The 12,879-nt window shown below is 44.1% G+C and overlaps 2 protein-coding genes across 2 annotated transcripts; one reads left to right on the top strand and one right to left on the bottom strand.

The window, feature by feature from the left end:
- The first annotated feature begins 16 nt into the window (after positions 1-16).
- Positions 17-4,412, top strand: LOC310814448 (fibrinogen-like protein 1-like protein). Its single transcript, XM_083683866.1, has 2 exons — positions 17-1,222; positions 1,981-4,412. The coding sequence occupies exons 1-2, from the start codon at positions 1,078-1,080 to the stop codon at positions 2,673-2,675; spliced, it is 840 nt and encodes a 279-aa protein (XP_083539992.1). The 5' UTR covers positions 17-1,077; the 3' UTR covers positions 2,676-4,412.
- Positions 4,413-4,572: 160 nt separating this feature from the next.
- Positions 4,573-6,156, bottom strand: chrm5a (cholinergic receptor, muscarinic 5a; the record flags this gene model as incomplete). The annotated part of the gene is made up of 1 exon (XM_083682845.1): positions 4,573-6,156. The coding sequence occupies one exon, from the start codon at positions 6,154-6,156 to the stop codon at positions 4,573-4,575; it is 1,584 nt and encodes a 527-aa protein (XP_083538971.1).
- Between the last annotated feature and the right edge of the window lie 6,723 nt (positions 6,157-12,879).

Raw genomic sequence — 12,879 nt, 5'->3', positions numbered from 1 at the left:
AGGCAGTAGTGGTAGCAGTTGGCAACTCATGATGTGTGTTGTGTACAAGTAGGAGTCCTCCAAAAGTTAAAGAATAAAACAAATTAAGTATTTGTAGTTTTGATTGATAGGGATTGTCATAAAGATAACATATTTTTAGGCCTTATCTTTTTAGTGCTTTGTTATGACTTTATCTATGTGTTTTATTGTAGTTATTCTCAATCGTGAAGTTTTCAAAGTCCCCTTTGAGGAATGCCAGAATACCTTTTTTTTTTTTTTTTTTTGTGTGTCAGAGAAAACAAAAATATACAGAATATGATGCTCGTGATGGCTACAGAAGCCATTTTTAAAAGGATGTCTTATGTGTTGTTCTACATGATCAAATACCAAACTGACAATTGCAACTCCAAGAAAACGTTTGCAATCTCTTCTTCCCGAGAGTCACTTGATGAAATGTTTCCAATGAAGGAACCTACAGAGATATGAGGTAACCATCCCACTTGACACAGATAATGGAGCCTTTAATCCTTGCTGTTTCCCATTGTGACGTGAAACCGAGGCTGAAGTCCAGCTGTGGTTGGGCTGTAGAGCACTGTGTGGAAAGGACTGCACCTCTGTGGACTCTGAGTCTATGATTGGCGGCCTGGATAGCCATATTTGCTCTCTCTTCGTTTGGTGCTATCAAAGTACAGTGTGTGTGTGTGTGTGTATGAGGGTTCAAGCACAGAGGACAGCACCCAAACAGTAGGACTGTAACCTTACCCTAGTGGTATTAGTCAAGGTAAGTGTGTTCATTTCGCTACAGCGTACTGTATTTCACTGGAAATCATTTGTTTAATTATTGTTGCTAAAGTTCACGTCATGCTATATGCCATGGGCTACTGTACGGTAGGCCTAATTGGTGATTTTTCTTTGTTTGATTATCAGATTAGCACTTAAATTATGAATGGGATGTATCACTGTTCGAGGGGTGAGATGCATTGAAAGTGTCGTCATCTTGTGAAGTTGTGAATGGTCCGCAATTGAATCCATCTACCAAAATATGCTAACTATTATCATGTATCTCTGTCGACCGTGAAGGAACAACTTCGGTAAAGGATGAAGACTTTGGGGTCTTGGCCAGTGGCAGTGTTCACACTTCTGCTCAGTCTGGTAGGAGTACGCACAGAGCACCTCCAAGCAGAAAACCTGCATGTCCTCCCCCCAGAGGAACACAAGCTGGTCCTCAACCAAGGACTGAGAGGTACTCTATAGTCATTAATTATATGATATAATTATATTATATCATAAGGACATCCTAGGACCCTACAGTAAGACACAAGACTGTTCCTGTATTGTCATATTGAATTCAGGTGTGTTTAATTGTCTTCATCTTTTACGGAAGTAACTAAGAAAAGCACTACAAAAAATAGCACTACACGTCTGGTTCTGTAGGAGGTACGCTGTGAGAGAGAATTTCACAAGTTTGGGAACCATTGTCTTACGGTAATGTACTGTAGTAAGTGTGTGTGTCAGAAGAACATTATGTGTGACGTCTTTGAAGTCTCAAATCTCTTCAGTGTTAACGCTGACAGCCACTCCTCTCTGTCTTGAGTTGACTGTCCTGGAGTTAACTCTCCTGGAGATGGTTCAAATTCCACAGCCTAGACCCAGTCACTTACTGGCTCTTACATGAAAGTCTGAGGACATTCGGCTGATAAAGGCAAGATTTGAGCATGTAGTGAAACGCTTTTCTGAGAGAAACAGCTGAGATCCTACATAGAGCATCAATGTTTGACTATGCTTATCAGGGATACATTGAAAAACAGTGTTGGAATGAAGATTAGCCTATAATAAGAAAGGGAGTGGTTGGTTAATCATCTATCAAGTCCATGATCAAACATGTAATAACCTAGGTGTAAACAACAGATATCAGAATATGTAGTATTGTGGCCTATTTGATGAATTCAGTTCACCTTGACTACAGTCTGATGATTGATTAGTTGTTGTTCTGCCCTGCAGACATCCCAAGAGACTGTCATGAGATGCTGGTGAGTTCTGGAGGTCAGGCCCGGGATGGAGTGTATCTGATCCAGCCGGGAGACTCCCCAATACTGGCCTACTGCGCCATGGAGGAGGGCGGCTGGACCGTGGTGCAGCACATCACCGTCAACAGCAGCGTGGACTTTGACCGCACCTGGAGCGAATACAGGCAGGGCTTCGGGGTCCTCACCGATGACCACTGGCTGGGGAACAAGCACCTCCACCAGCTGACCCGCGGACCCGGCCGCTACAAGTTGGGGGTCAAGCTGGTGGACAAAGACGCCGTCACCAAGATGGGCGAGTACGACCCTTTCCTTGTGGAGGGCGAGATGTCGGGGTACAGGCTGCGCCTGGGCCTGTTCCAGGGCACTGCCCTCGACGCCCTCACCCAGGACACGGAGAACTACCTGCACGACAACCAGAGGTTCACCACCAAGGACCGCGACAACGACAACTACTACCAGAACTGCGCCAAGCTGGAGTTCCAGGGGGTAGCGGGGGGCGGTTGGTGGTACGACGCCTGCGCCGGAGCTAACCTTAACCGCAGGAACGTCATCTACTGGCAGAAGGACTGCAACAAGGAGCACCTGTGCAAGTACGCTTGGATGATGGTGAAACCTTCCGATCTGGTGAAGGTGGTCCGCTCTGGGGACTGCAAGAAGGATGAGCTGTGAGTCCCTTGTCTCCCGGCGGTGTGAACATTGATGCAGACTGACGTAGACTGACTAACGCAGTGTTCTTCCCTCCTTGTCCTGGAGGGCTGCAGTCTGTACTGGCTTTTCTCTCAGGCTATGCTAACTCATCTGGCCGGCACACACTGCAGCTCTGCTGGACCAGGACTAATGACTGACTAGTGTGACATTGATTCTGGGTTCCGAGATTGCTAACGTGCTAATCAGGAAATAAAGAGATTTTTATCAGGAAATAAAGAGATTTGTTCCATTTAAAGGCCAGAAACACAAAGAGGCAATAGCTTCAACACATTTAATTCAGAAATATACAGAGACATATGATCACAAAATACTGTAAATAAAACAACACAGTATTAACTGATTCATCACAAATTTAGAAATTGATAAAAAAAAAAAGAAGAAAAAGCAGTAGTTCTTTTTGGGATATATTTCATACACCATATCAATATCTCTTTTTACCCTCTCCCAACATTGCATGTGTGTTTTTTTTTGTATTTCTAAATGAACACGGGTACAAAACATTTGGTGGTCATGATATCATGGCTTATTAGGTACATCAAAACATTTTTTACTGATGGGTATTTTACCCACGCACTCAGGACACTAAATGGATATGTTGCTACTTTATGTATGTGCTGAGTGTTGGCAAAGCTATTGTGAGGTAAAACAAGATAGTAGGCCTACTGCATCAAATCAAGATTGATACAGTATTTAGTTTACAGTTAGTAGATTACATTATGATTGGTTGCATGATCATGTAAATATGATTTGATTTATATTTTGGAGGTTTTGTTCAATTGAAAACCTGTCAGTGTTTTGTTGAAGGATGGGAAGTAGTTTAATGAATACTAAAGGCAGGTAAAAAAAATAAAAATAAAAAATAGAATGAATCCTGAGGACAGACACTGATAAACAGATTGTAACAAACACAAGAAACAGTGCATTGATCTAATCCTGCTTTCTGTCGCTCTCAGCATGGTTGTAGATGTGGAAAGCTGTCATTGTTGAGTAAGTTATTGTGACCCGGGGCAGATGAAATCACTCTGTAATACGATCACATCCAGCTTGTGCCTGAACTGTCTAACAAAGAGGATCAGCGTGACTGATTGATGCCTGACCCTTATCTGACAAGCAATGTGTTATGTTTGTCTCCCATGAGATATAGCATGAAATCACGTGTTTCGCTGTTTGCGTGCACGGTTGCTGAGTCAAACCGTAACATGATCAGGATACCAAGACCTCAGCATTTTCTTGTCATCTAATCTTTACCCTTGTGTTTTGTAGTGTGTGGTTTTTATCTTGACGTAAGAATGAATGACCTTATATATGTTTGAGTTTACACTAGAATGCGGAAAGGACATGTTGAATGTTTGATTATTTGTATCTGACTTATGTGAATGGCACATGTGAAAAAGGCGTTGATGATCAGAGTGTACAATCGTTTCCTATCCAGCTGACTCTGAAATCAAGACAAAAACAGTAATAGCCCTTAAAACAGACTAACACCCAAATGTGCATTATCAATACAAACACGATACCTATGAAACTATCAGCAAAATGTTATTCTATGAAATGTTGTGCATAAGGATGGGAATTCATATTTTTTTTATATTTAATTGTATTGATGTACAGTATCAACATTAGTATTTGGGCAAGATGATCTACAACACTTATATATTTCTTGCGAGCAGTGATCAAAGTTTTAATTAAAGAACAATACCATAAATTAACTACAGTCTTGTCTCTAATGTTTGTACTTTTGACACCCCTACTTGTAGACATACAGTAACTCAAGTACTAAACAGAGACATATCCACAAGTACAGTATCTGATTCATGACTGTTCCACTCGTTCCTCCTGAAGGAGTGAACGGTTTGGCTCATGTCAGTTTGCTGGTGACTACAGGGTTTTGGCCGTACCAGTAGAGTTTCTCCTCCACCCTCTTCTTCTTCCATTGGCACAGCAGCAGCATGCGGAAGGTCTTCTGGAAGGTCTTGTTACAGAGGGCGTAGCACATGGGGTTGACGGTGCTGTTCACGTAGCACAGCCAGTAGCCCAGGTGCCAGAGGGAGACGGGGATGCAGTCAGAGCAGAAGGTGGAGATGAGCACCATGATGTTATAAGGCGTCCATGTCAGGATGAAGGCAAGTAGTATAGCACTGAGAGTCTGGGCGGCCTTCCTCTCCTTTATCAGCACCATCCTCTTCCTCTTGGTCATTTGGCTCTTCAGAGTGGCGTCCATGGGCTTGGAGGAGGAGGTGGAGGGGGCGCTCATAGATTCCGCCGAGGAGAAAGACGCTGGCGCCATTTTGGTGTCTCCGTTTTTGCTCTCCTGCTGCAGGGGGTCGCCGGCGTCTTTGACCACTGGTTTGAACTTGTAGGACACGCACTTCTTGCCCTTCTGGCAGTTGCTCTTGGGTGGGGAGGGGAAGAAGTTGTCCTCGTAGCTGCTGAGCTGCTCACTCTCGCTGCACGTCGTGCTCTTGCTGGGCCCGCAGGCTTGGTTCGCGTAGGTGGGCTGGAAAACCCCGGGAGACACGGGTCGCTCCTCGTCCTCCGAGGAGGCGTAGCTGTTGAAAGTGGTCAGCTGGTCGACTTTGGACCACTCGTCGTTGTTGGCGGCGGCTGATTTGGCGGCGTTGCTCCTATTGGACGAAGACCAGGAAGCCTGGTTCCTGTCGTGGGAGGCGGAGCTGAGCTGTTTACAGCTGAAGCAGGACCTGATGATGGTCTTCTGTGGCTTGGTGACACTAGCATCTGTGGCGAAATTGATGCCCTGAAGCTCGGCCAGATCCTTGGTGCGTTTCTCCGTCTCTTTGTAGATCCTGCAGTACAGGATAGTCATGATTGACACAGGGATGTAGAAAGCAGCGATGGCTGTACCAAACGTGATGACGGGCTCTGAGAAGAACTGGATCTGACACTGTTTCTCAGGAACCGTCCTTTTACCCACAAAGTACTGCCAGCATAGGATGGGCGGGGCCCACAGGATAAGTGACACCAGCCAGGCCATGCCGATCATGACCGCAGCCCGTTTGGGGGTCCGCTTGGCCCTGTATGTCAGGGGCCTGGTAATGGAGAAGTACCTGTCAAAGCTGATCACCAGCAGGTTCATCACAGATGCATTGCTGGCAACGTAGTCCAGAGCCAACCAGAGGTCACAGGCCAGACTCCCCAGAGCCCAGTATCCCATCAATATATAGGAGGTGTAGAGGTTCATAGAGAACACACCGATGATGAGGTCTGCCACAGCCAAACTCAGCAGGTAATAGTTGTTTACAGTCTTCAGTTGGCTGTTGACCTTAAACGACAGCATCACAAGGACGTTGCCCACTATGGTAATCAGACTCACAATGGCCGACACAGTGGCTATGGTTATGACCTCCCATAGACTGTGTGTGACAAGGTGGATATCTGTTGCATTGCCATTAACAGTGGAGTTCTGGATCGCCCCACCCTCCATGGTCTTTTTCTCCTTATTGTGGTTTGACTATGAGAGAACAGTCTCTTGGATACGCCATTTCGACTGGGTCCTGGAAAAAAAAGACAAAAAAAAAAAGAGAAAGTAAATTAATAATAATATAGGAATATAGGAAGATCTACAGTACCAGTCAAAAGTTTGGACACAAACTTGCCAAGAGTGTGCAAAGCTGTCATCAAAGCAAAAGGTGGCTACTTTGAAGAATCTAAAATATAAAACATATTCTGGTTTGTTTAACACTTTTTTGTTTACTGCATAATTCCATATGTGTTACTTCATAGTTCTGATGTCTTCAATATCAATCTACAATATAGAAAATAATAAACAAATAAAGAAAAACCATTGAATGAGAAGGTGTGTCCAAACTTTTGACAGGTACTGTATATCCGCTCATGCAGACTGTATGCAAGTGTAGGCCTACATGATGAAAGGAGTAGCAGCTACCACAGTGAGACACTAGATGTCAGTAATAAACAACACTTCACCAGGTGTTTTGCCCTGTTCACACCATGGATGCCTTCACTGGCCAAGGAGTGGGACCCTGCAAAACAACCAGGTAAGACTGCTTATGACCTCAATGCAAGGCAAAAACATGCCATGCACTAAATATAGTATGCATGTCAGCTTTTGCTATAAATGACTCATGCATTCTTTTTTGAACTGGCTGTTCCCAGCCATTAGATGACTCAGAAACATGCAGACCCCTTTGTGCCCTAGTTTCTATATATTCATCCACTATGCATGTATACGTGACTGAATTGAGGTCTCTCACAGCACGCTACAGTGGGTACCGTGTACTGACACGTTCTCCAGATATAGTCACTTTGCATGGCCCCATGTGGAACCTTTTAGCCTGTCTCTGCAAACAGCTGTGACACGTTTAAATCCAGGTCATTAGAAAACCCAGTCCCTTGTTCCTTCATTAACATTTAAAAGCATTTTTCTATTTTTGAAGACACGAAATGGTCTGTGTACGGACGCACGCGGGCACAGTATTATCGCGGCGGCTCTCTGTTACCAGGGAGACGGGTGAAGTGATTGTTTCGGCGTGATGAAGACTGATACCTGTTTGTCTGGAGTGAAAGCGCTTAAGCTTTTGACGGAGGGAAAGGAACGATAAACAAACAGGCAAAGGGAGATGGCCGTGCCATTTCAGTCCCGGGGGCTTGTTTGAATTGTCTGGGCGGTCATACCAGGTGTTTGCTCTGCTGCTGGGGTGAGTTTACCCAGCTGAGGGAAGAGCAGCCCCTCTGTGTAGATTATGTAGGACAACATCACGGGTCTTTCCCTTACCTACTGTAGCTGAGAGCCAAGTGTGTGCTCACTGGGATTGATTAATTAAACCTGGACCTTTTGCAGTTTCTCTGGTCCACACACACCTAATGTGGAATTAATCCACCTCACATCACACTGGGGACGTTGGCTGTAGGCTGCATGGTAAATCTACGAGCTGTGGCAGTAGTTGTGTCTGTGCTTCTGCGTCTGTTGAATTGCTGTCCATACCTGATGACTTTTCTGGTTAGGTATGATAAATAGTTAGTCATATCTATGGCTCCTCTGGTCCTCTGGCTCCTGTGGTCCTCTGTGGCTCAGTTAGTAGAGCATGGCGTTAACAACAACGGTTGTGGGTTTGATTCCCGCTGGGACCATATATACTGATAAATGTATGCACTCACTGCAATGTAAGTCGCTTTGGATGAAAGCGTCAGCTGAATGGCATATTTTATATCGGGTAGACATTGTCTCAGTCACAAACAGACTGACCTACTGAGTAGTTAACTTGCAGACACTTTTAAGGTGATTTACAGTTTATGGTGGCCCTTAGGGGAATTAAACATGCAACCTTTGAACCAGTTGTACTGCTCCAACTAACCGGGTTGTGGCTCTTTTCTAAATCTAGCACACGAGACAGAAGTCTCTAGAAGTCATTTCAACATTCTGCCTCTTTCTACCTGCCAGATTGTGCAGTTTAATGATCACAGACTCAGGCATATGTCAATGTAATAGCACCCTTAGAGACAATGGGAATGAAATAGTGATTGGAGTGATTGCTATCATTTGTCTGCCATGTGTTTTTCAGTCACATCTGACAGCAACTGTTTCATCCTTTACTTTCATTTCGCTCTTGAAAACACCTCAGACAGAAAATGTATTGATGGTTAGATGTACAGTTGCACTGTATGATGTTCTTGCAAGGCGTCTGAGTACAGTAGCGTACCTAGGCCTATAGGGCTGAATATATCTTCATACATTTACATCAAATGGGAGATCAAGACAAAATATGTTGATTCTGGATGGTGGAATCTGTAGCATGCAACAGCCTGTTCCTGGATAGCATGCCACAGCCTGTGCCTGGACATCTAAGACAATGTATCTTAGATGGATGATGTATTTTTTTGAATATCTACTTTATGCAATAAGAAAGAGCTCTCTACGTAGGAGGAAAGATCAGGCATCACAGCTGCTGAGTTAAGAGCCTGGTGATACACCACAGCAGCAGGTACCTCACATTTGATACGTTTGATCAATGGGACCGTTGCGTAATGAAATTATGCCCATTATCATTCATAAACTAGACACCTGCTTGGTCATTTATCTCCTCAAAACACCTGGATTCTGAAGCCATTATGAGTCTAGTGAGAGATCAGAGTGGCCAAATCCATCAGGAAGCAGTCACTATTCATATACCAGCTGCTCCTCCAAGGCCCACAGTTTGGAGTCCTGCTGTACGTTGTCTGACCTGAATGGTTTGATTTCCCTAGCGGAGGCACTGACTTCACGTATGACGTGCAATATCTGGCTGAATGTCCTTCTCGAGAAGAAAAAAAAAAGGTGCTTAAATTGCTTACATTCAGATCGCTAACTTCCACACACTCCTCCCATCACATCTGCTGAACCTGAATGCCCAATCAACTGAAAAACCCGCCCCGTCATCACTTCTGACTCGGAGGATGAGCTTCCACATTCTCTCAGATCCACACCCCCTGACGGTGTTTTTGACCCCATCATGACCCATTCTTCCCAGTAACTTAGCCACTCATTGGTATTCTATTGGCACACCTAAGTTGGCAGGAGTGCCAGCCGCAGCCCGAGGCCCACACAAACAACATTCCAGTCACTGTGGGGAGCCTCAGCGAACCCTTGGACTGCCCTTCACATTATTGCCGTGGCGTTTCCTCTCATATCACTCACACAATCAACATTAAAGAGCCGGAGGACCCAGATAGCACCTGGCACCTGCCTCTAATCTGCACCGCCATTTTATATGCATTCTCTTTGTCTTTGTCTTTGTCTTTGTCTTTGTCTTTCTCCTTCTCTTTCTCTTTCTCGTTCTCCTTCTCTTTCTCTGCCTGCTCTAGCGGAAACCCCACTTTTGAAAGTGACGCAAAATGGCGTCTTGCTTTTCACTTCCTTGACAAAGTAATCTAGTTCATAGTAGCCTCACTGCCCTCTCCTCCACAATGAGGCCTCATCAAGAAGTTTGAGAGGTCTCCCGAAAGAGCAGTAAGAGGGAACCGGAGTCTGACGATCTCTCAGTCAGCACCTTCCATGCCAGGAACAGCGTGAATTAGTTATGACTCATATGCACGGACACTTGAGTGACGAAGCGTTCTTGCGTTCAGTTCATGACTCACCAATGACTGTCCCTCATGCTCAGGCACACACACACAGTGTCACACACACACATACACACACACACACATACGCACGCAAGCACACAGACACACACACAGTGTCACACACACACACACGCGCACACACACACACATACACACACACACATACACACGCACACACACAGACACACACACACACACACACACATACGCACAAGCATACACACACATGCACACACACACACCCACCCACATCCACACACACACACACACACACACACACACACACACACACACACACACACACACACGCCACTATGCCAGGCAAACCCCAGGGGTGATTTCAGAGCTAGTGTGGGCCAACAATAGCCTACTTCTGAGAGAGCCCTAATGGTACGCTCAGACAGTCAAGTCCAAACATATCCCCACAACGCCATAAATAGTGACTATAGTCTGTCTTTTCACCGCATTTCAGGGATGTTGCAGTACATCGTCAAGCGTGACGCACTTGGGGGAATAGCTTGACGACCATGTCTAAAGGTAAAAGGTTTTTTTCTTCAACTGAGGAGATATGGTTGCCGGGTTAGTCTGTAGTGTCCACTCTGAGCTCGGCTCAGAGGCGGAGGTGAGATTTGATGTGTTTATGTTTGGATGTGAGTATGAGTATGATATCTGTGTGTTTGTGTTGTCTGGTTTATGGGTGTGACTGTGTTCTGTATATTTGGGTCAGTGTGGATGAGTGTGACTGGGCTGTATCAGGGTCATTCCTTAAGTAAGGGTTAGCCGTTGAGGATTTCTTTCACTTCAAGGAGGCAAGACACTAGTATGTGCGGGTAAGGATTTGTTATTGTAATGTCTTGTCATACCACACAGTTACATGCAACTGGAATCATTTGCTTTATGAATTTTCTTAGAGAATAATGGAGATTGAAGCTGAAGGGGCAACATCACGTATTCATTTATGTGGATGAAGCCGGCTTCAACCTCTCTAAAGTGAGGAGACGTGGGAGGAACATTATTGGGCAGAGGGCCACTGTTGCAGTGCCAGGTCAGAGGGGCGCCAATATCACCATGTGTGTTGCCATCTCCAATGATGGTGTCCTTTGCCACATACCAACTATCCGCCCATATAATACAGAATGCCTCATCACATTTCTTGATGCACTGAATGAAAGACTGGTTCCACCTGAAGAGAGGGGGCTGTTGAGGCCTGGTATGACTCTGGATGTCATCATTTGGGACAATGATCTCTCTCGCCTTGTGAATGAATGGTTTGCAGCACGGTCCTGTATGATAATGCAATTCCTCCCTGCATACTCTCCTTTTCTGAACCCAATTGAGGAATACTTCTCTGCTTGGAGATGGAAGGTGCAGAGGACTGCCGGGGATGGAGACGCCATGCACAGAGGTTTTTCCCTTGGTGCATTGCGAGGGAGAACATCCAATGCAATGTTGATGAGAACCTGTGGCATATTCGTCAGGAACGGATGGACTAAATGTGAAGTTCTGAGTATTTCATTTCTTTATTTAGTTTTTTGGATATTTCCACCCATAAGTTTCCTTTGGTTACTTTTATGTTTATTTTATTTTTAGTATTCAGCATTTCTGAGTTTCTTTGTTTCTGAGTATTCCTAATTTTGGGTGAAATTCTTTATTGGTTCTTTGGTGAAGAAAGAATGCAGTACAAAAGCCGTACCAGAATGAATGTCTGAATTTGTCTCATCTCGGTGCTCACTGTATGTCTTACATGTCAACGACAGTTCATGGGCACGGAAAGACCTGCAACAAGAATAAAATGAATGAAGAAAACTTTCTTAGAAAATGTCTCTTTTTTTGTCTCAGTATTTCAACAGGGCAGCAGGGTTTGTTATCTCTAGTAAAATCATCCTTGGAGAAAATAACACAGTTCATGCTGTGATTTGCTTGCTTGCCTTTTTTGCCACATACTATAACTATGTAAAGTATCAGCAGATGGCACAGGCATATAGCACAAATTAAGATTGAACCGGTTCATATTGATAGCTGTATTTTGTTGTCCATTGTGTAATGATTGATTGAAAGAATATATTAATTTGACCACAAGTTGTGTTGTTTGATGGAAATATTTGCTTTTGTTGCATGTTTTTCATGTTTTGTGAGTGTTTTGAGCATTTTGCAAACAAAATGAGTCATTTTGGCCAGTCAGCTTCTGTTTCAGCCTGTGTGTTAATGGTTTTGAACATGTGACGTCAGAGCACACGAGAATGAGTTTTTCTCAATTGCCTTAAACTGAGGTTCACATGCCCACAGCAATAACATACATGAGCACTGTAACTATGTTTGTAATTTCTCATTGCTTTCACACAAAATGCAAATGTTAAGAACCTTTTTGCAAAACAGTTAACACAACTCTCCTATTTCCTGACAGCATATAGCTATTTATCCCACTACAGTGAATCTCTACTTCATGTAAACTCTCATTGCTTAACGGTTCGACTAAAAACCAGTCTGTATCCAACCAACAAACAAACTAGTCTGTAACCACAAATGAAATAGGTCATCAGTAGCGTAACATGTGGTCTGGCAGACGGGAGGGAATAGATTACTCTAAATGTTTTTGTTGGCACGTTTTGTGTTCTACAGTAACGCAATTTGTGTTGTAGTAACTATATGTAATTTTATTCTGCTGGATAAAATTCTGACTGCGCATATTGACATACACTCACTGAACACTTTATTAGGAACACTATACTAATACTGGGTAGGGCCTCCCTTTGCTCTCGAAACAGCCTCAATTCTTTGTGGCATTGATTCCACAAGATGTTGGAAACATTCATTTGAGATTTTGGTCCATGATGACATGATTGCATCACGCAATTCCTGCAGATTTTTCAGGTGCACATTTGTGAATCTTCCGTTCTACCATCCCAAAGGTGTTCTATTGGATTCAGATCCGGTGACTGGGAAGGTCACTGAAGAACACTGAACTCATTGTCATGAAACCAGTTTGAGACGACTTTTGCTTTGTGACATGGTGCATTATCATGCTGGAAGTAGCCATTAGAAGATGGGTAAATTGTGGCCATGAAGGGATGCACATGGTCAGCAA

The sequence above is a fragment of the Argentina silus genome (assembly GCF_951799395.1).
Source record: "Argentina silus genome assembly, chromosome: 13".
Taxonomy (NCBI): Eukaryota; Metazoa; Chordata; class Actinopteri; order Argentiniformes; family Argentinidae; genus Argentina; species Argentina silus.
Note: the sequence above shows the minus strand (reverse complement) of the source record. Positions and strands in the feature narration are given on the sequence as shown.